The 21,456-nt window shown below is 38.4% G+C and overlaps 1 protein-coding gene and 1 pseudogene across 1 annotated transcript; one reads left to right on the top strand and one right to left on the bottom strand.

The window, feature by feature from the left end:
- Positions 1–1,437: 1,437 nt before the first annotated feature.
- LOC125821798 (5S ribosomal RNA) lies at positions 1,438–1,555 on the top strand (annotated as a pseudogene).
- A 1,500-nt stretch (positions 1,556–3,055) lies between these two features.
- LOC125821797 (uncharacterized) lies at positions 3,056–21,397 on the bottom strand. The gene is made up of 4 exons (XM_049501163.1): positions 20,155–21,397; positions 6,103–6,674; positions 5,007–5,226; positions 3,056–4,511 (listed from the first exon to the last, which is right to left on the bottom strand). The coding sequence occupies exons 1-4, from the start codon at positions 21,358–21,360 to the stop codon at positions 3,159–3,161; spliced, it is 3,351 nt and encodes a 1,116-aa protein (XP_049357120.1). The 5' UTR covers positions 21,361–21,397; the 3' UTR covers positions 3,056–3,158.
- Between the last annotated feature and the right edge of the window lie 59 nt (positions 21,398–21,456).

The following is a 21,456-nucleotide window of genomic DNA, read 5'->3' as shown; positions in this document are numbered from 1 at the left end:
TTATATGTGACGGGGTTCGGAGCAGCAGGGATAAGGCCTTGTGTCTCATCATTCGGGGCTGATCAATTCGATGAGAGAAGCAGAAACTACAGGTCACACCTGGACAGGTTTTTCAACTTTTTTTACCTGTCGGTCACAGTTGGGGCGATTGTGGCCTTCACTGCAGTTGTGTATATTCAAATGAAACATGGATGGGGTGCTGCTTTTGGGTCACTGGCAATTGCCATGGGCCTGTCCAACATGTTATTCTTTGCTGGCACCCCTATGTATAGGCATAGGTTGCCTGGAGGCAGTCCTCTCACGCGTGTTGCCCAAGTCCTAGTTGCTGCCTTCCGCAAGAGGAATGTTTTGTTTCAAAGCAGCGAGTTAGTAGGCTTGTATGAACTTCCTGGTAAAAGATCTGCTATCAAGGGCAGCAACAAGATACCTCATACCGATGATTTCAGGTAAATTTCCAAGGTTGCTCCTTTTTTTCACTCTCCATGTTGTTGAATTGTGTGACGGTCACATTTAAAAGCTTAAGCTGTTAGGTAAAACGTACTTTTGTTTACTTAATTATGTCTTCACTATATGTATGCTCAATGTAGATGTTTGGACAAAGCAGCTCTGCAGCTAAAAGATGATGACGGTGCCAATCCTTGGAGGCTTTGCACTGTGACTCAAGTAGAAGAAGTTAAAATCCTGCTGAAACTTCTTCCGATTCCAGCCTGCACTATAATGTTAAGTGTGGTTCTAACGGAGTATTTGACTCTATCAGTCCAACAGGCATATACGTTGAACACTCACATGGGACATTTGAAACTTCCTGTCACCTGCATGCCGGTCTTTCCAGGCCTCAGCATATTTGTTCTGCTCTCCCTCTATTACTCCGTGTTCGTTCCAATATCTAGGCGGATCACTGGCAACCCCCATGGTGCTTCTCAGCTTCAGAGAGTTGGCATTGGCTTGGCAGTCTCTATACTCTCGGTGGTGTGGGCTGGTGTCTTCGAGAGGTACCGGAGAACTTACGCAATACAACATGGTTACGAGGCTAGTTTTTTGACTCAAATGCCTGACCTCAGTGCCTATTGGTTACTAATCCAGTATTGCCTAATTGGGATAGCTGAAGTTTTTTGCATAGTGGGATTACTCGAATTTCTGTATGAAGAGGCTCCTGATGCAATGAGAAGCATTGGTTCAGCTTATGCTGCTGTGGCTGGTGGTCTTGGTTGTTTTGCAGCCACCATTTTGAATAGCATTGTCAAGTCTGTCACACGGGGAAAAGGCGAAACACGAGAATCCTGGCTTTCCCAGAACATAAACACCGGCAGATTCGACTACTTCTATTGGCTCCTCACTGTCATGAGTCTCATCAATTTTGCTGCTTTTCTTTATGCAGCACATTGTTATCAGTACAGATCAAAGGATGGGACTGACAGACAAAGTGAGAAAGGGCCTGGATCCGATCATACCAGTACTAACGCACCGGATCCCATTAGAACTCCGCAGTTAAGTGTGTTTGGACGAGAGTAGTACTAGGAAGGATAAGCCCTTGGAAATCCTGGGGTTGCATCCTTTGCTCACAAAATGTGAAAAAAGAGCCTACCTTTGCCACTATCTCAACCACTACTAGTAAGTAACCATATTTTAGTTGTTCCTTAGACTAAAAAGGGAAAGAAAAATCTATTCTTGTAAGTGACATAGTAGTAGTAGGGTGCCGAGGGTCTACCAGAAACAACCTTTCTACCCTACAAAGGTAGGGTAAGGTCTGTGTACATCGTAACCTTCACAGACTCCACTGGATATGTTGTCGTTGTTGACATAGTAATAGTAGAAGGCAAATGATTAATGAAGCCAAGACCTGAGAAAGTAAAACGAATTACTTTCAGTGACTGGAAAATAATAGGATATATGGCTATTCATTTCATGGTGTTTTATCTTGTAATGTTGTTGAAATTGTTTATCAATTGATTCTTGCACACTTGAGCATGTCGAAATGTTGATGTCTTGGAACTTTCGACTTAGCCATTTCTTGTGTAGTATAGTTCTTAGTCCTTGGGTGTATATTTATACGTACAATTGTGGGAGATGAAAAGGGAAGTTGTGTTATTCTAGAATTCTAGAATTTCAGACTCCGCCACTGTGTAAGATGATAATATTTAAACAATGAGAGCCATGTGACACAAATAGAAAGTAGGAGCAAGTATAGTGCATTAACAAAAGATATAAAACAGTGAGAGACTGAAATTGCAAAGAAAGATACACAAGTTTCTGCTAGCTACCCAAATAGTAGTTGTGTTAATGATAGACCATCAGATCGAAGAGAAACAGTTCAAAGCAGATTGGAAAAAGAAATAACAGAAATGAAGAAAGCATGACAAAATACTAGAGAAATCATGACCAAGCATTCAACAAAACAGAAATTGAGTAACAAGAAACTATAGGAGTAATGCTCTGACTACTAATAGGATTAGGGATGGACTCACGACATAGACAAGATATAGTACCTAGAGTAGAAAACAAATCTATATATCCACTCTGAATCAATTGCCGGAAAAACTATATAACATTAAATATGTTGAATCCCCTTGGCTTATATTTCTTTATATATAGGAAATTTTGAGGTTGAAGAGTGATGATTGCATAAGACGGTGAGAGTAATGTTGTAGCATCGGATTCCATCATAATACCAGTACACTTTTTGTATCGCTTCTTTCTATAACAGCTAAAAGCTATATTCAAACATTTTGCCTTTCACTAATAAAATAAACTGTAATTGTAGATTTCTCCTGACTTTAATTATAAAATTCGAATGTGCTTTAGAAAGTTTAATTCTTTGTACAACTAACTAGTTATTAATTTGTCAATACTGGCATTTTAAATAATGAAACATGGATATCTTTTTAGATTTAAAACTTAAGTAGTTTGTTTGAAAACAAAGTACCTTGATTTTACCTCAAATTTTCACTATCAACTCGTACAAGATATGCCTATACAATTTTGCACTTGTACAACACAATTGAAGATTTTCTCTAATGTCAACAGTTCAACATCACATATGAGGTCGAACTCGAAATCAATGCAACATGAGGAATATCCATTAATAACAGCAACATCTTTAATTTCATTCCTCACTTGAAAATTTCCAACAACATATAGTACAAAAATTTTATGTTTCTCTAAATATACTTCATTCCTGAAATATATTCTTGTCTAGAGATCAGATACTGGGCTAACGAATATATAACTCCAAGGAGTCCCAATATCTTAACCTTGATAATATCCGTCATCAAAACTGATGGCAAATTTAGAGGTATTGTCATCAATGGCATTGAGTCAGCCTGTTTCCTGTAGCTCCACACAAACCGATTAAAAAGGATGTGACTTGGAAATGTTAGAATCAGAAGTGCCAAATTCTTCACTGCAAATAACCAATCTGGACCTCCCACGTCTAATCCCCACCCTGCATTCCCATGCCATATATTTTCCCATATGCTATACACGGTAGTTAACACCAAGTAGGAAGAGATGACAACTACTACTGGGAAGTACCTTTGCTTCTCCCCAAAACCCGCAACAAAATCAGAATCTTGATTGAGCAGCAGCAAGATAGGTGCTAAAAAGAAAATAGCACGGTTTGAGCCACCAGTTAGATTGACATTCAAAATCAGGCATATAGCAAAGCACATGATCGTGGCAACATTGCCAACGGCAGGCATCCAGGCACCCTCTGCAGCCATTCTCTTGATTGTAAAGGATGGAACAGCAGAGGCTTTGCGTTGCTGCATGAACCTTAATCTTGGGGGAACAATACTAGAGCTACTTTGACCTGAAAGGCTGTGTCTAACTGTACCCCTATCTGTTACCTTTTCTCGCATCAGTGAAGCCAGCTCAAACTTCACTTCAAGCGCAATAAGCATAAAAATTGCAGCATATAAACCAAGAAGAGAAGTTCTTGCACCTTCAACGGCCAGAAGGGTTGCCAGTTTGCTGTCCTCTTCCCCCATATCTTGCACTGCATTATCTCCAAGGATGCTTTTATTTATTCTGATTTGTCCCTCCAACAAATATGTCACAGGAAAGAGAGCCACAAGAAGTGCAAATACCCATGGCAGAAATTTTGTGCTTGAAGCAGATGGGAAGTGAGTGAAAACAACAAATACTGAAGTACAGACCATGGTGACGATGATGAGAGCGTGGAGGATTGCAGCCTGGAGAAAATATTCTGCTGATATGTAAATTCCAAGAGAAATGCCTATAGCAATGGCGTAAAATATCCTCAATTCAACGACGTATTTGATTGGGATGGTGGAAGTAACAGAGGCCAGAGTGAGCAGAATTGCAACAATAAGCAACCATGAGGGCCATGTAGGCTTTGATGCGAAGAAGCCATAAATAGAAATGTCATCAGCAGATTGACGAGCAGCTTTAATTACGGCCGAGTGGTAAGTCCATGACAAGGGGATTGGTGGCTGCATTAGGATAAACAACAAACCTGTTGCAACCACCAGCACCAAGCATCTCTTTGCAGACTGCAAGATAAAAAGAAAAAGCTCATAACTACGTGAATCCAGTCAAGACCTCCAACTAAAGCAAACACGAAAAGTAATCTTCTACACAATTAAAAAGGACACTTATCAGGAGGTTGCACTTCCCATGTTTGTGATATAAGTATCCCTATTCTATGACCATGAAATGTTTGAAGAACAGTTAAAAGCAAGAAAATAACATTAAATAAGGTCTAGCAGACCAACAGAGAGGGCATTCTTAAGCAAACAGTCTCAACTTGAAGATTCACATTATTCCATTCCAATCACAATATATGAACACTCCTGGTGTTCCGGATATCTGTATTATGGTAAAAGATATATCCCTCTTAAAAGGGTTCAGAACAGAAAATCAACATGTTAAGCACATTTCCTTTTAGAGTAATAAATTTGATCTATTAACAATCACTGATCTAATCATCAATGACTCTATGAAAAAGAAAGCATATAACACAACAACAAATTAGTTGGAGGGAATACCATAACATGTGAGAAGTGAAGTGCCACAATAGGAACACAAGCCAATCCCGTCAAGAGGAAGCAGGAGCCTAAAAGCAAACCATCAGAAGGAGGTCTACCATGCCACCATTGAAGAGCTTCAAATACTGTTTCACGACAAAACCAAACTGATAAAGCAACAACAGCAGCATGAGCATAACCTTGCCAAGGTTTCATCTTTGAGGCAGTTCTTGACTTATCCCTGCAATATAAACAGATTAGGAATCTGAAAAAGGAACACAATCCTTTTGGTGTATGTAGGGATGGCAATGGGGCGGTGTGGGGCGGATAAAGCTTCACCCGCAAAATTTTTGATCTACCCGCCCCACCCCACCCCGCATAAACCCGTCTCGCCTCACCCCGCCCGGTTCATACAAAATTCTTATCTGATCCCTAATTATTTTTGTGTGATCACGTAATCAAGAATATATACACATCAAAGTATACAGCTTTGCATCCAAACCTCAAATAAAGAAACTATATTTTAAATTTATTGTTATCCTTGATTTTTTTCTTTTAAATAAATTGTCATATTAATAGTATCCAATTTCCATAATTCAACTGTGTGAACAATGCATCACTGGAATTGGCACCAATAATCTCCATTTTTCACTTGACTGCTAAATCAAGAAAAATTAAACAATCAGTTTATCACAGTACTAACCAAAACAAATACTTCAAATTTTAGATAGAGTATATTTTCCTGTTGATATATTAATACTAACATGATAATAAACTTCAAATATAGACGAGAAAACTTCTATATTATTTGAGATTTTTATCAAACAAGAGGCACTAGAACACAAGAAGGGAGGAGACCCTCACCCGCATAATTTTTAAAAACAAAGGTTTTGACCCACCCCACTCTGCCCCGCACCCGCTTAGAGACTGCCCCGCCCCAGGGCAGCCCCACATTGTCTTAAACCCGCTCCATACCCGCACCGCTCCATTGCCATCCCTAGGTGTATGTGGGGTCTGTTTTTCTCCTTGTCTTTCTCTTGGGATTGAGTTGTTGGGTAGGGGTGGGGGGGAGGGGAGGGGAGGGGACAAGGACACATCAATCTGGATCAGGAGATACCTGTAAAGAAGCAGGGGAGGAGAAACAGCCAGCAGGAGGACAGCTGACACCCACAAAACTCCCTTTGATGTGACAAAAAGCACAGCCAGCTTTGAGGAGTATAAGCAAGTTAGGACCCAAACAGCCTTTGATCCAATGCGGTTGTCCGTGGAAAGTCTCCTCACAACCGCCAAACCAATAAATGTCGTTATGACTACCATGTAACTTGGGTACATCACATCTTCCTCCAACCCATAGTAGTAAACACTAGAGTAACTAAAGAAGCGATTTTCAATATAACACAGCAGAAAAGCATGGCCAATCAAACCAATCTCAGTCAGAAAGCGAAATTGCGCTGGGAGGATAGCTAAACCAGGAATGGCCATTGCCAGGATAACACTACCAACAATGAGCTTGCAAAAGGATTTTAAAGGCATGCCTGACATCCAAATATTCAGATCCCAGTAATTGTGCATCACAAACCATATAACCATCAAGCTTCCAAGCACAACGAAAGTAAAGTATGATGAGACACTTTTCTTCGTGAAGAAACGAGCCAGATAAAATCCTGCCACTGATGGGAGTGGAACAAACTGCATATTGAAGTAAAGATCATTTGCATATGTCAAATATTTTTATTGGTTAAAAAAATCGAATGTATGAATCACTAAAACTCCATATAATGAATGCCTTAGAGCTTCTCAGACACATTCAAGCAACAATTATGGCAAAGATCACACAAGAAAAAGTCACTTTATTTATTTTACAGCCTGATCACAAAGATATGCACCAAGAACTCGGGGAAAAACTTGCATGTCTTTTCATTTCAACCTTACAATATTAGCCTTAGGTTCAATTTTATGCAGTACTGCCTTAGTTGTATCTGCCACTCATTAGTGAACTGGAGGTTATCCTTTATCTACTTTTAGGTTCACTTACATACATCAATTTAGTTTTAAAACGTACAGCAGATATGCCAGCACAGCAAATGAAGGCTGATAAAGAAAAGGAATGACTTTCTTCAAGTAGGGTTGTCAATGGTTCTTTATAAGGTGACCGAACCAAACCAATGTTTTAGGTTTTTCTTAATAAAACTATAGGTTCATATATAATTTGTAACCGTATAGAATACTTTGGGTAGGCCTCTAATCTTATACAAGAAATCGAAACAATACTGAACCAAACCGAATAAATCCATCTGTATAATATAGCTAAGTTGCTCGGACTCTTCACTTTTGGTGCCACACCCGTGTCGACACGACATGAGTGTGGGTGTGGGATCCGTGTACGATTTGGTCAACCGATTTTGGGTACTTCGACCAAAATCGATGGGAAAGTCGGGACAGTTTTAACAATTTCTATAATCAATACAAAAGTTAAGGTGAAATTGAAGAAAATGGAATACCTTTTATATAAAAATTTCTATGTCACTCTGTTTCCTTTAATCTCCTTCCAGGATTCTCCTCAAGTTCTCTACATAATATCACATAATTTAGGTTTTATAACTCTATTTTTAGATATTTTAATTATTTTTAGGTGAATCCCCTCACCCGTATCCATACATGGATCCAAATCCCCGAATCTTAAAAATTAGATCATGAAGGATTCGACCCCTAGATCCGCACCTGTATCGGACACTCGCACCTGAGTCCGAGCAACTTAGTAATATAGTATATATTCAGGTTAGAATAACAAAGCATTAAAAATAATTACTTTGGGACTTGGGTTTCGATGCAGATGGAATGACTACAAGTAGCACCTAAACCTCTACTACTACCGAAGTTAAATTAACTTCAACAATTTTCAACAGCAATACGCCATTGTACGTTTTCTCCTCTTCTTTTTTCTTCTTCCCCCTTTATATCTTTGCGATACTTGAGTCAAATACCAAGTTTCGGCCGATACAGTAATTATTGTATCTTTAAGAGCAGGTTGCACCCAAAGCCATTAGGCCGAGTGCACGGCTGACTAGGAACACACATGAATAACTGAAAAACAAATAAAAAATAAAAATCTAGTAGTGTAACACATTATTTTTTCAGATTTAATCTTTTGGACAGCAATTCTTTTGTTATTGACTCGGTATTTGTTCTAAAAAAGAACAATATTTATTTTTTGTTAAAGTGTGCTTGTGCACAGCTTGCATTATTGCAACATTTACCCTGTGAATCAACACATTGCTTGAACATTGCATGTATAAAAGCTCATTTAGTAAAAATTGTACTCAACAAACATACGTTACTACATCTGTTATATTAAAGCTTGTTATGTTACATAACAGATCAAATATCTTTATGGCAGTTCAACTCTTACGTGCCATGGACAGACATTGAAACTTAGTTATATATGGCTTTTAATCCAAGGGATTCATTGTGTCTCCAACCGATGCATTGTACAGAAGACTCTTGCTTTCAAAACCTAGACACTTCTATTGCCAACGATTGACCTGTCCCTGGGTTAATCAAAGGTCCATTTACCAACTCGGTTGAGAAGGGTCAATATAAGTTAAATCGAGCTATAAGAACCCTTTATACTGACCTTTTCATAAGCAAATATAACATCTGTTAAAAACCAACAAAGAATATTATTGACAACTCTACAATTTCCCAAAAATTAAAAGACCATTTCATAATAACAGCTTTGAAACATAAATTGAAGGAATGGAATAGAAGTGAGCAAGGAAGTCTTGGCCAACAGAGAAAGAATGTTCTTGAAAAGCTGGCTGTTGTGGAGAATATGCCACTGATAGAGCATTGACAGAAGATGAAGCAACGGAAAAGGCAACTTTACTTCTGAAACTGGAGGGTTTAATAAAAAATGAAGAGATTTACTGGAGACAAAGGTCAAGATCTGTTTGGTTAAAGGAAGGGGACAAGAATACCAATTTCTTCCACAAAATGGCTAATGCACACAAGAGGTATAACAACATAGATCAACTGCTCATTCAGGGGAATATAATCCAAGATCCAGAAAGGATCCAAGGGGAAATAATGGAGTTCTACCAGAAACTTTACTCTGAAAATATTCAATGGAGACCCGGCAACAATTTCTTAAACTGTCCAAGGCTAACAGGGGAGGAAATAGAGGACCTAGAAAGAAATTTTGATGAGGAGGTTCTGAGAAGTTTAAAGCAATGTGCAGTGGATAAAGCACCAGGACCAGATGGCTTTACAATGGGGTTCTACATCAAATGTTGGGAAGTGGTCAAAGGTGATATCATGAAGACCTTTCAGCATTTCTATGACCAAGGGAGGTTTGAAAGAAGTTTTAATGCTACCTTCATAGCCTTGATTCCAAAGAAAAAGGGTGCTAAAGAACTAAGGGACTTTAGACCTATCAGTTTGATAGGAAGCATCTATAAAATTCTCTCAAAAGTGCTCACTGAAAGGCTAAAACGAGTGATGTCCAAACTTGTTAATTCACAACAGCTAGCTTTTATTAAGGGGAGGCAGATCATGGATGCTGTTCTAATAGCTAATGAAGCTATAGATTCCAGGTCAAGTTTGAAAAAACCAGGCATCTTATGCAAATTAGATATTGAGAAAGCATATGACCATGTCAACTGGGATTTTCTTATGGGTATGCTAGAGAAGATGGGTTTTGGTCTCAAATGGAGACAATGGATTAAATTCTGCATATCTTCAGTAAGCTTCTCAGTGTTGATAAATGGTTGTCCATCAGGGTTTTTCGGTTCACAAAGGGGCATAAGGCAAGGTGATCCCTTATCACCTTTCCTTTTCCTGTTAGTCATGGAGGGACTCAACAATATGATTATGAATGCAAATAGAGAAGGATGGCTAAGAGGTTTTGAAGTAGCTAGAGCCGGAAGGGAAAGCCTAAAGATAACTCATCTACAATATGCTGATGATACCCTGATATTCTGTGATGCGGAAGAGGACCACCTCAAAATTTTGAGACTAATTCTAGTCTTGTTTGAAGGAATGTCTGGACTTCATGTTAACGGAAGAAAAAGCTTCTTGTATCCCGTTAATGAAGTGCCAAATATGGAAAATTTGAAGTTAATTCTGGTGGTGAAGTGGTTGCTCTTCCAACTACTTATTTGGGTATGCCTTTAGGGGCCAAATCCACATCTTTGGAAATTTGGAATGGGGTGATTGAGAAGTGTGAGATGAAACTAGCAAGGTGGAAGTCTCAGTACCTAACTTTGATCAACTATGTGCTTGATGCACTTCCAACATATATGATGTCTTTATTTCCTATTCCTCCAGGTGTCATTAATAGGTTGGATAGCATCAGGAGAAAGTTTTTGTGGCAAGGAAACAAGGAAAGGAAAGGGTACCACTTAGTCAAATGGAAAAAAGTGATCAATGATAAGAGAGTTGGGGGTTTAGGGATCAAGAACCTTAAGAATCAAAGCAATGCTTTGAGAATGAAGTGGCTTTGGAGACGATGATCAGAATTTATGGGGCTCAGTCATAAAAGCAAAATATGAAGAAAGTGACAATTGGATGACAAAGGAAGTTACCACTCCCTATGGTGTTAGTTTATGGAAATCCATCCGATCACTATGGGATGAATTCAAACAAAACACCAAGATTAAAGTGGTAGATGGTGCTAAAACTAGATTCTGGAAGGAGCATTGGCATGAAGCACGAAATCTGGAGACACTTTTCCCGAACATACATACTCTGGTTCTTCAGCAACAAAATACAATAGTTGAACTATGGACACCTCATGGGTGGAATATTATATTTAGAAGGCACCTCAATGATTGGGAAATTCCAAAGAGTTACAGAATTCTTCAGCGTCATTGAACAATTTAGTGGCTTGGATACAGGGAAAGACAGATTGCAGTGGTTGGGGAACAGTACTGGGACTTTTAAAGTAAGTGCAGCATATAGGAAGTTGAACCACCCAATTATGCAGGCATCCAAATGGCCCTGGAAACACATTTGGAAGGCCAAGATCCCACACAAAGAGGCCTGTTTTGTGTGGTTACTGGCTAAGAAAGTGGTGTTGACACAGGAGAATTTGATGAAGAGGGGGATTACACAGTGTTCAAGATGTTTTTTTTGCGGGGAAACTGCAGAAACAGTCAATCACTTGTTCATCCAGTGCAAGGTCACTGGCCAATTGTGGAGTCTATTCCTAAGGTGCAAAAACATCTCATGGGTCATGCCTGGTAGAATGGCAGAGGCCTTATACAGTTGGGAAGAAGTAGGATTACAAGCAAAGAACAGAACTGGAGAATCATTCCTGCTACTATTTGGTGGACTGTCTGGAAAGAAAGAAATCTGAAGAGTTTTTGAGAATAGGGAAAGTAATATGCAGCAAGTAAAATTGAATTGTATTCTAACTTTGTGTTTTTGGTGTAATCAGATCTACTCTAATGACACTGTCTCTATCAATGATGTTTTAGACTCATTATAGGGATAGGACAGTGCCTTTAGAGTTTATTATGTAAATATGGTTTCAGTACAACCCATGTACTGATTTAAGAAATAGAAACAATTACCAATCTCAAAAAAAAAATAAGAAGATTGAAAAATCAAACAAATAAATTTTTATTTCATCTACATTGTTAGATTAAAGAGAAGATCCCGAAATGTGTAAGGATAGAGATGGCTTGATTGATATATGTGCTTAACCACTTATACACCAACTACATACGTTTAGACACTGTCTCGGTGTACCACTTATGAATGAAATATGATTTATCCAAATAAATTGAACATTTACATCCTCCAACAGTTCTTGAATTAGGACATGAAGCTTCACAAGTATGTATTTGATGTTGAGAGTGTCTGATACGAATGCTCCTTTAAGGACTTACTCTAGAAGAAAATATAGGCGAGCAGCATGTGGAGATAATCTATCTTAGTTTATCTGTCTTACTTTCTTTGTATTAAGTAGGATATAATATATAAGCAGTAATTATCTATATAGTAGTTATAAAGTAGAAGTTATTACCAGCAGTTATTTACAGCCGTAACTGTTTCTATCTATCTGTTAGGAGTTATTTATGTTTACTATAAATATTTGTATTTTTAGGCGAATTCTGAAAAGGGAAAAATATTATTATGTCTTTATATCTGGAGATTTGTCCACTCCATACGGACATTGTTATTGGTTAATGCAGTGTTTAAGATTCTTGCACTTTATTTAACTAGTAAAGTTTCATTTTCATTTCATTTCATATCAGTTTCTATCATTTTGGTATCAAAGCAGACTGATCCAATATGGTTAATACCAGATCTTCTACTTCGCAATCACAAGAAGACGTTCCCAATGTTGAAACCTTTGCGCAACAACTATCTGCTATTGCATCAAAATTAAACACAATTGATTCATTGGCAGCAGATGTTGCTTCACTGAAAGTCCAGACTAGTCACATTCCAACAAGAGGAAACCAGTTATCGAACTCGTAACAAAGGAAAAAGTGCAAATGTTTGGAAAGAAGAGAAAGAAGACATCGATAATACATGGTGGCCAAGAAATCCTCCCCGGAGGCCATACACGAAGATGGACTTTCCCAAATTTGAAGGAGAAGACCCTAGGGGTTGGATTTTGAAGGCAGAAAAATATTTCTGCTACTATCAAACTCTAGATGAACACAAAGTTGACATTGTTGCTATGTATCTGGAAGGTGATGCGCTTGATCTCTTCTCTTGGATCAATCGTGAACGGACTTTGCTCTATTGGGAAGAACTTGTTAAAACATTGCAAGAAAATTATGGGCCTGCAGAGTTTCAAAATCCGAACGAGCATCTGTGTAGCATCAAATTGGTTCAATACAGGAGTACCGTCGAGAATTTGCAAAACGTTCATCTAGAGTCACAGACTGGCCAGATCACTGTCTCTTGGGGGTTTTCATGAATGGGCATAAAGAAGAACTCAAATCAGATGTGAGAATTCATAAGCCTAGAACTGTTTATAAAACCATGAGCCTTGCAATGGAATTTGAGCAAAAAGTTAGTTCTAATCGTGGGAATAAGTCTCAATGGTCAAATCTGTCACGATCCAACACAATCCAAACTGGTTCTGCACGTGATGTTTCTTACCAATCAGTAGGCAACCAACACGTATCACGAACCAATTCGAATTCTGCACAGATGTCTCCTCGTCCTTCTCTGAATCGTGCTTGGGAGATAGAGAAGCAGAATCGCATAGCCAAAGGACTCTGTTTTAGGTGTAATGAAAAATTTGCACCAGGTCACCGTTGCAAGACAGCATCTCTCACTCTTATGGAGGCAAATGACAACATTGAAAGTGGTGAATCTGGAGAACAAATGTCAAGTGACATTATTGATGGTGATGCAGGTACAAATGACCATGCTGAAATTTCATTTCACGCTTTTCTAGGTAACACAACAGGCACAACAATGAAACTTCAAGGGACCTTAAATGAACGCAAGGTGCTGCTTCTGGTTGATAGTGGGTCATCCCACAATTTTATCTCGGAAAAAATTGTTGAAGAATTACCGTTACCTGCTCAAGTTGTGCCCTATTTTGGAGTTCAGATTGGCAATGGAGATATCATACGTTGCAACCGTTTGTGCCAAAATCTTGTTGTGAAATTCCCTGGATTAACTATTGATCAAGATTTTTATCTTTTCTCTGTTGGAAGAGCAGATTTGGTGCTTGGAATTAAGTGGCTTGCTTCTTTAAATACAGTTCAAGCAAATTGGAATGAGATGTTTTTGATTTTTAATTTAAATGGGAAGCGATATAAACTTCAAGGGGTTCCATAAGAATCAAATGCACCAGTTGCTTTTCAGTATTTCTCCAAGGAGGCTGATACTTCAGGTAATTCTCTACCTATTGATATTCAAAGCTTGCTTCATAAGTTTGAATCAAGTTTTGAAGAACCCAATGCCCTACCACCTTTTCGTCAACACATTCATTCTATCCCTTTGATTCCTAACTCAAGACCACCCAACATCCGTCCGTATCGTTATCCGTATTTCCAAAAATCAGAAATTGAAAATCAAGTTTCTGAATTACTCCAAAAGGGTTTTATAAGGTCAAGTACCAGTCCATTTGCTAGCCCTGTCCTTCTCGTCAAGAAAAAGGACAATACATGGCGTATGTGCATTGATTACAAAGGTCTCAACCAAATCACTATTCCAGATAAGTACCCTATTCCAAATATTGATGAGCTTCTGGACGAATTGCATGGAGCAACTATTTTTTTGAAGATTGATTTGTGTTCTGGTTACCACCAGATACGTGTCGATCCAGCCGACATTCATAAAACTGCTTTTCGTACTCACTCTGGACATTATGAGTTTACTGTTATGCCCTTTGGTATCACTAATGCTCCTTCGACGTTTCAATGTGCTATGAATGATTTGTTCAGACCACATCTGCGCAAATTCATTCTTGTATTGACATCTTGGTATACAGTCAGACTTTTGAGCAACATATCAGTCACTTGGAACTATCTCTCCAACTTCTGAGAGACAATTGTTACTATGCCAAAACTTCTAAATGCTCATTTGGGCAAGTCCACATTTCTTTTTTGGGTCATGTGATTTCAGAAAAAGGGGTTGGCATTGATTGGGATAAAGTTCAAGCTGTCTTGGAGTGGCCAGTACCAATTAATGTGGAGGAGTTACGTGGTTTTCTTGGGTTAACAAGTTATTATCGCAGATTTGTGAAGGGTTATGGAATGATGGCTCGACCACTCACTGAACTTACCAAGAAAAATGCTTTTCAATGGTCGAACTCAGCAGAGAATGCTTTCCAACTTCTAAAGCAAGCTCTAACAATTGTTCCAGTTCTACAACTTCCAGATTTCACTCAGCCATTTGTGGTGGAATGTGATGCTTCTTCAGAAGGAATAGGGGCTATTCTTCTTCAGGATAACCATCCTATTGCTTATTTTAGTAAGGGACTTTCTTTTTCCAGTCGTTTGAAGTCTACTTATGACCGCAAATTGCTTGCTCTTGTTTTAACTTTGCAGAAATGGAAACACTACCTCCTGGGCAATCATTTTTATGTCCGAACAGATCATTGCAGCCTCAAGTATTTCCTTTCTGAGCGTATTACTACTAATGAGCAGCAAAGATTATTAATGAACTTGCTTCCCTTCGACTTCACAATTGTTTATAAAGCTGGGAAAGACAATTTGGGAGCTGATTCTCTTTCAAGGAGGCCATTAAATGCTGAATTTCTGGCTCTTGCTATTCCTGTGCCGATGGATTTTTCCAATTGGCAAAATGCTCTCCAAGCAGATACATATACTCGTGAGATTATTCAAGCTATTCACTATGATCCTTCTTTACAATCAGATTTTCATCTTGTGGATCAGAAACTTTATTTCAAGGAAAGGTTGGTCGTTCCGAATCAATCTTCCATTCGACAAAAGCTTCTCTCAGAGTCTCATGATACACCTACTGTCGGGCATGGAGGATATTTAAAAACCTTGAAGCGCTTTTCCTCCAACTTTTTCTGGCCAAGGATGAAGCATGATGTTAAGATCTTTGTTCAGAACTGTTTGGCTTGTCAACAAGCCAAATAGCAAGCTCTAGCACCTGCTGGACTTCTACAACCCTTGCCTATACCCGAAAGAATTTGGGAAGATGTCTCACTTGACTTCATTGTAGGATTTCCCAAATCTGGTGGTTTTGATACAATTTTGGTTGTCGTAGATCGTCTCAGCAAGTATTCTCATTTCATCCCACTTTCTCATCCATATACTGCCAAGATTGTTGCTGAGGTTTTTTGCAGAGAAATTGTGCGTCTTCATGGCATTCCTCGGTCAATTCTATCTGATCGGGATGTTATCTTTCTCAGTGCCGCAGGAGCTTTTTCGACTTAGCCAAACAAGGCTAAGAATGGGTACCTCTTACCACCCACAATCTGATGGACAAACAGAGGTAGTTAACAGATGCTTGGAATCGTATTTACGATGCTTTGTTATGGAGCAACCTCGTACATGGAGTCAGTATCTACCATGGGCAGAGTTTTCTTTTAACATGGATTTCCACTCATCCACAGAAACTACCCTATTCAAAGTTGTTTATGGTAGGGACCCTCCATCCATTTCTCCTTATGTTCATGGAGAAACACGCATTGCTGAACTTGAAGAACAACTTTTGAATCGTGATGCCATGCTGAAAATTCTCAAGGATAACCTTTTAAAGGCTCAAACTCGAATGAAACAGCAAGCTAATTCTCATCATCGAGATGTTACCTTTCAAGTTGGAGATTCTGTATTTCTACGTGTTCAGCCTTACCATCGACGTTCTTTGGCTCATCGCAGGTGCGAAAAATTGCCACATCGATTTTTTGGACCATATAAAATTGTACGATGTGTTGGACCTGTAGCTTATGAACTGGAGCTTCCTGCTTCCTCCAAAGTACATCCGATTTTTCATGTATCTTTGCTCCGTCCAGCTCATGGTCAGCAAGTTGTTATACCACCAGCCCCTCTTCCTCTTAATGAAGATTGGGAACTCACCATATCTCCTGTTAAGATTCTTGCACATCGATGGGTTAAAGAAGCTGGTTCTTCTTCTTTGCTCATTCACTGGGTTGACCGTCCGCTTAAAGAAGCTAGTTGGCAAAACTATGATCTCCTTGCAGATCAATTTCCTTCTTTTCGCCTTGAGGACAAGGCAACTTTTCAGGGAGGATGCACTGATACGAATGCTCCTTTAAGGACTTATTCTAGAAGAAAATATAGGCAAGCAGCATGTGGAGATAATCTATCTTAGTTTATCTGTCTTACTTTCTTTGTATTAAGTAGGATAAAATAATATATAAGCAGTAATTATCTATAGTAGTTATTAAGTAGAAGTTATTACCAACAGTTATTTACAGCCGTAACTGTTTCTATCTATCTGTTAGGAGTTATTTATGTTTACTATAAATATTTGTATTTTAGGAAAATTCTGAAAAGGGAAAAATATTATTATGTCTTTATATCTTGAGATTTGTCCACTCCATACGGACATTGTTATTGGTTAATGCAGTGTTTAAGATTCTTGCACTTTATTTAACTAGTAAAGTTTCATTTTCATTTTATTTCATATCAGTTTCTATCAGCGTCCATGCATAATAAAGACAAGTAATCTGGTCCACGTCATGCTGCTTAAAATCAATAGAGTGAAAACTATAGGATATGCTATTCTATGTTGCAGGATTTAAGATTCAAAATTTCAATGAAATCACAAGTTCGTTGAAGACAGCGTTAAGAATGTCAATATTAGATGTTAAGTGTCCCACACGGTCATAAGATGGGTGAAACCAGGGAGCTTTAAAGGAGTTCTAAGCAGCTGGAATAGAGATGGCAATGCTTCACATAAGGAGAAAGAGATGGAAACTTGTCCTAGCATGCAATTGGTGGACAATTTGGAAAGGGAGAAACAACAGGAGTTTTGAGAATGTGCAGAACAGCTTACAGAAGATCAAAATGAATTGCTTACTCTTTTTTATTTTTGGTGTAAAGAAGATATATTAACTAGGACAGAAGACATCTTTGATGTGCTAGATTGTATATAGGCAGCAATTTAGATTAAGACTGTCTCTCTCTCTGTAAGTTGTAACACTTTTGAAGGGAGCTACACTTTTGCTGTAGTATTTTTTTTTTTTTGATAACCGAGAAATCCGTCTTGTGACCCGCCCTTTGGACCAATCACGGCCTTCTAAACTCGGTGGATAATGGGCCCGCCCCTCTACCCTTCTCCACTTAAATACCGGGCTTCGCTTTGCATGGTGTGGGGCTTGAACCTGCGACCTAAGCCACAAATCCTCCACCTTTTGCCACTTGAGCTAGATCAATTTTATTTACATGGTGTAAGCAGCATACCTAACTCTACTGTTTTACCTAATTATGTTGTTGAAGTGTCCAGACCTAGGTGTGTGAGAGAGGAGGGCTAAGTATCTCACATTGGTCAAGGGAATGAGTTGTTTTCTCCTAATATAGTGTTGGCAATCCTAACCTCATGATCATTTGACAGAATACACGCATAACAAGTTTAGCCTCCATAAAAAGGGCAACAATAAATTAGATAAGATTATTTTGCCTAATACAGACAGTTTATGTATCCAACCTTAGTTCCAGAAATTGGCATGATAGACGAAGATGTAATTTTTTTTAAAAAAGGGTTAAAATGGAACACTATGGGTGTGGTAATACAATAAGAAGAAATTTAATAAAATGGAAGTTCTGTACAATTGTATGATCAACAACACTACTATGAGTGTACATGTTAGCCTTATAAAGGTCCAATATATCCACAAGATGAGCGTAATAAAATTCAGACTTAGCATTGATATGCTACACAAATTAGCAAAAAAGATATGTGATAAAGGGCCAAGTAATACACATTGAGGTAGAATAAATGACAATCGGTTGAGATGATCTGACCATGTCCTACATTAACCTACAAATTCATCGGTCTTGAACTTGTAGTCCACTACCTATATGAATGCGCTAACCAATAGTTTACCAATGAGGCTGGTACAATTTACAAATTATTTGCAAATGATATTGTTTGACGAATCTAGTGAGTTCGTCCAGCAAAAGCTAAAAGGAGTCTCGGGCTTGAAGAAGTATGACAGAAAATATGCACCACAAGCTTTGCCCCCTATAAGATGGGTGACATGAAATTAGATAAGATTATGGTGCCTAATACAAACACTTCAAATATCCAACCTTAGAAAAATGGCATGACAGATGAAGATGTAAAACAAGGGGAAAATAGGAGGATTGAAATGGAGTCGCGGTACGTGTGTGCTAATGGAATAGGCACAAAGGCAAATTCTGTAAAATGGAAACAATATTATATGTAAATACATGTACCTTCAAGGTCCAGATATTCATAGAATGAGTGTCGTAAAAGTATGGATGTAAAGATTAATGTGAGTATATGACAGACAAATTTCTCCAGAGAGAATATGCTAGAAAAGTTGGCAAAAGTTATATTTGATAGTGGATACAAACAGATCGGTCTTAAATTCACCCAAAAAACAAATGAAGATTCTTCAGTAAACCTACATTCTCTTGGAATCAATAACTAAACTTTGAATATTACATAATGAAGCCAAGGATTTGGATGATTTTAACTTATTGAGATTACAAACTAAGTTGTATTTACACTTACATTAAATTTAGTGTTTGTAGGTATTTCCTTGGTCATATTAGAGATTCGTGTCAATGTAGAGATTTGTATGCCAGTGTAAAAGCAAGTCTGAGATTTATAAGACCTTCCGTTTTAGCAGATCCAGCTGTCTTAAAGACATTATTGGGTATTAGAATAAAATAGACAGTAATTCATATATCCGATTTGGATAATATCAATTCTTTGATATCAAAACTGAGTTGTTTCTACACTTGCATTAGATCTAGTGTTTGTTTGGTATCTGACTGGTTTATGTGAATGTAGAAATTTGTATGTCACTGTAGAAATAAGTGTGGACTTAGGAGAACCTTACTTTCTAGTATATCCTACTTTGTCTAGAAATAAAATGGGCCTTGGTAAGGGGACTAGATAAAGAAGATTCACATATCCGATCCCGACTAATCTTAGATTGGGACCCAGTTGAATCAAGTAATATTGATTGTTTAAGATTAAGGAGATATAATGTGAGCAATGAAAATTTATAGCCAAGGGTCACTCACTCATTTTAAAGGCATCTAAATCGTTCCAAGGGGTGCCCCATCAAACAAGGAGAAACATGATTTGTCTTTATTTAAACCTTCCTATGAAATTCTTTGGATATTTCACGTTTATCTCACATTACATATCATTTTCCCATAGAAATGAAGATCTAAAACAAAATAAAGTTAGCAAAATTCAAGAATTTATAGTCAACAACCACATTAAATCTAGATTTAAGCTAGATTGAACATACGAGCATCTTTTCCAGCTAATACAAACTAACTACGCTATTAAACTTAGGCACAAACATAATATGAGCAAATATAGAAGTCCTTCAACAAAGAATTTTGTTTACCTAAAACTAATTCACACCATGTTGAAAGGGGTAAATCTAAAGTAACTTCACTAGACAGAGGAAGTCAAATAGCAGCATGCAGCATGGAAATGGAAAGAATAACAGAAAAGTAAAAATTAAGAAAAACAAAACATGCAAAATACATACCAGAACAGGAAATCCCACCACAATCGCTCCAGCAGCACTTACAATGACGGCTGAAGCAGTGAATCCTATTGAGCTAAAAGCATCAGAAACCATACCAAGAGCATAAGCACCAGCTGCTGCTGACCCTCCCAGCATTGTTATAGTGACAAGTAGGTAATTCAATGGTGGTGGCACTTGAATGTATCGTCCAAATGAATGGAACACAACCCTAACCTCCAAGCAAATGACAACTACAAACAAAGCAATAGCTCCATTGACCACGCGAATGCTGTGCAACTGATTCTCATTTTTAGTCACCCACCATAATCCCCCTCTTGTCGAGGCATACAGTTGAAACAAAAATGGAATGAAGAAGAGAAGAAACAGATCACAAATAGATGCCCACGAGACAAATATAACCGAGTAATGAGAGGCAATATGAAATAGAAGGGGAAAAAACAATAGATTCAACGTATGAATACAACTCTCAAGCTGCCCAAGGATTAGATTATCATCTGGAACGTGACCACCGTGATAACTCGCTTCTTGCTTCATTTTAAATGATGATAAACGAGGAACTGAGAAAAGCCAATAGAAACTGCAGTTAAACGCCATAAGATAATAAGCCGAATTAACCATACCAACTGCAGAGACTGTTGCCCAGGTAAAAACAGTAGAAGCAACAATGGGACAACATGCAAACAACAGCCGCTCAAGAGCAAGCACAATCGTAGGATACTCAATTTGAATCCACTTGAACTGAAGCGACACCCACACACCAATCAAGAAATTAGTCAAACTACAAACTGATACAGCAAGTAACCCAAGCATAACAGAATTAAACCCCGAAAACAACGAGGAGCTGAAGAAGAAAGCAAATTGCGAAGCAATGAGTGAAAACCAGACAGCGAAGAAGGAACCAGACTTGAAACTCAGAGAATCAAGGATATAAGCTACCATAAGCCCTAGCGTCAGTGTAGCAACAACCGGAGTACCACCAAGGTCAAGGAGAAAACCGGCACAAGGAACCAACGCGACAGCGATTCTAGCGTTGTGAACGAACGTCGTCGGTGAGAATCGAGAATTCCTCAGAGATCTACTATTAACGGAGTTAGGGTTCCGTTCGGGACTGTAAACGCCATCAAATGAGGTGGAAAGAGAAGGTGCACTAGTAGAAGCTGACATGTATGGACGGAAGGACCGAGTATGAAGCTCCGGCGGAAACATTTTTCCGTTGACCGATCTGCCGGCCGGCGATTGTTTTCTGATGCTGTGTAATGAAAGGGGTTTAGCTGAATTGATGATGATGATCAGTGTGAGCTT

The sequence above is a fragment of the Solanum verrucosum genome, unplaced genomic scaffold (genome assembly GCF_900185275.1).
Source record: "Solanum verrucosum unplaced genomic scaffold, falcon-dt-bn FXZP01000210.1, whole genome shotgun sequence".
Classification (NCBI taxonomy): Eukaryota; Viridiplantae; Streptophyta; class Magnoliopsida; order Solanales; family Solanaceae; genus Solanum; species Solanum verrucosum.
This window is presented reverse-complemented; position numbering and strand designations above follow the sequence as displayed.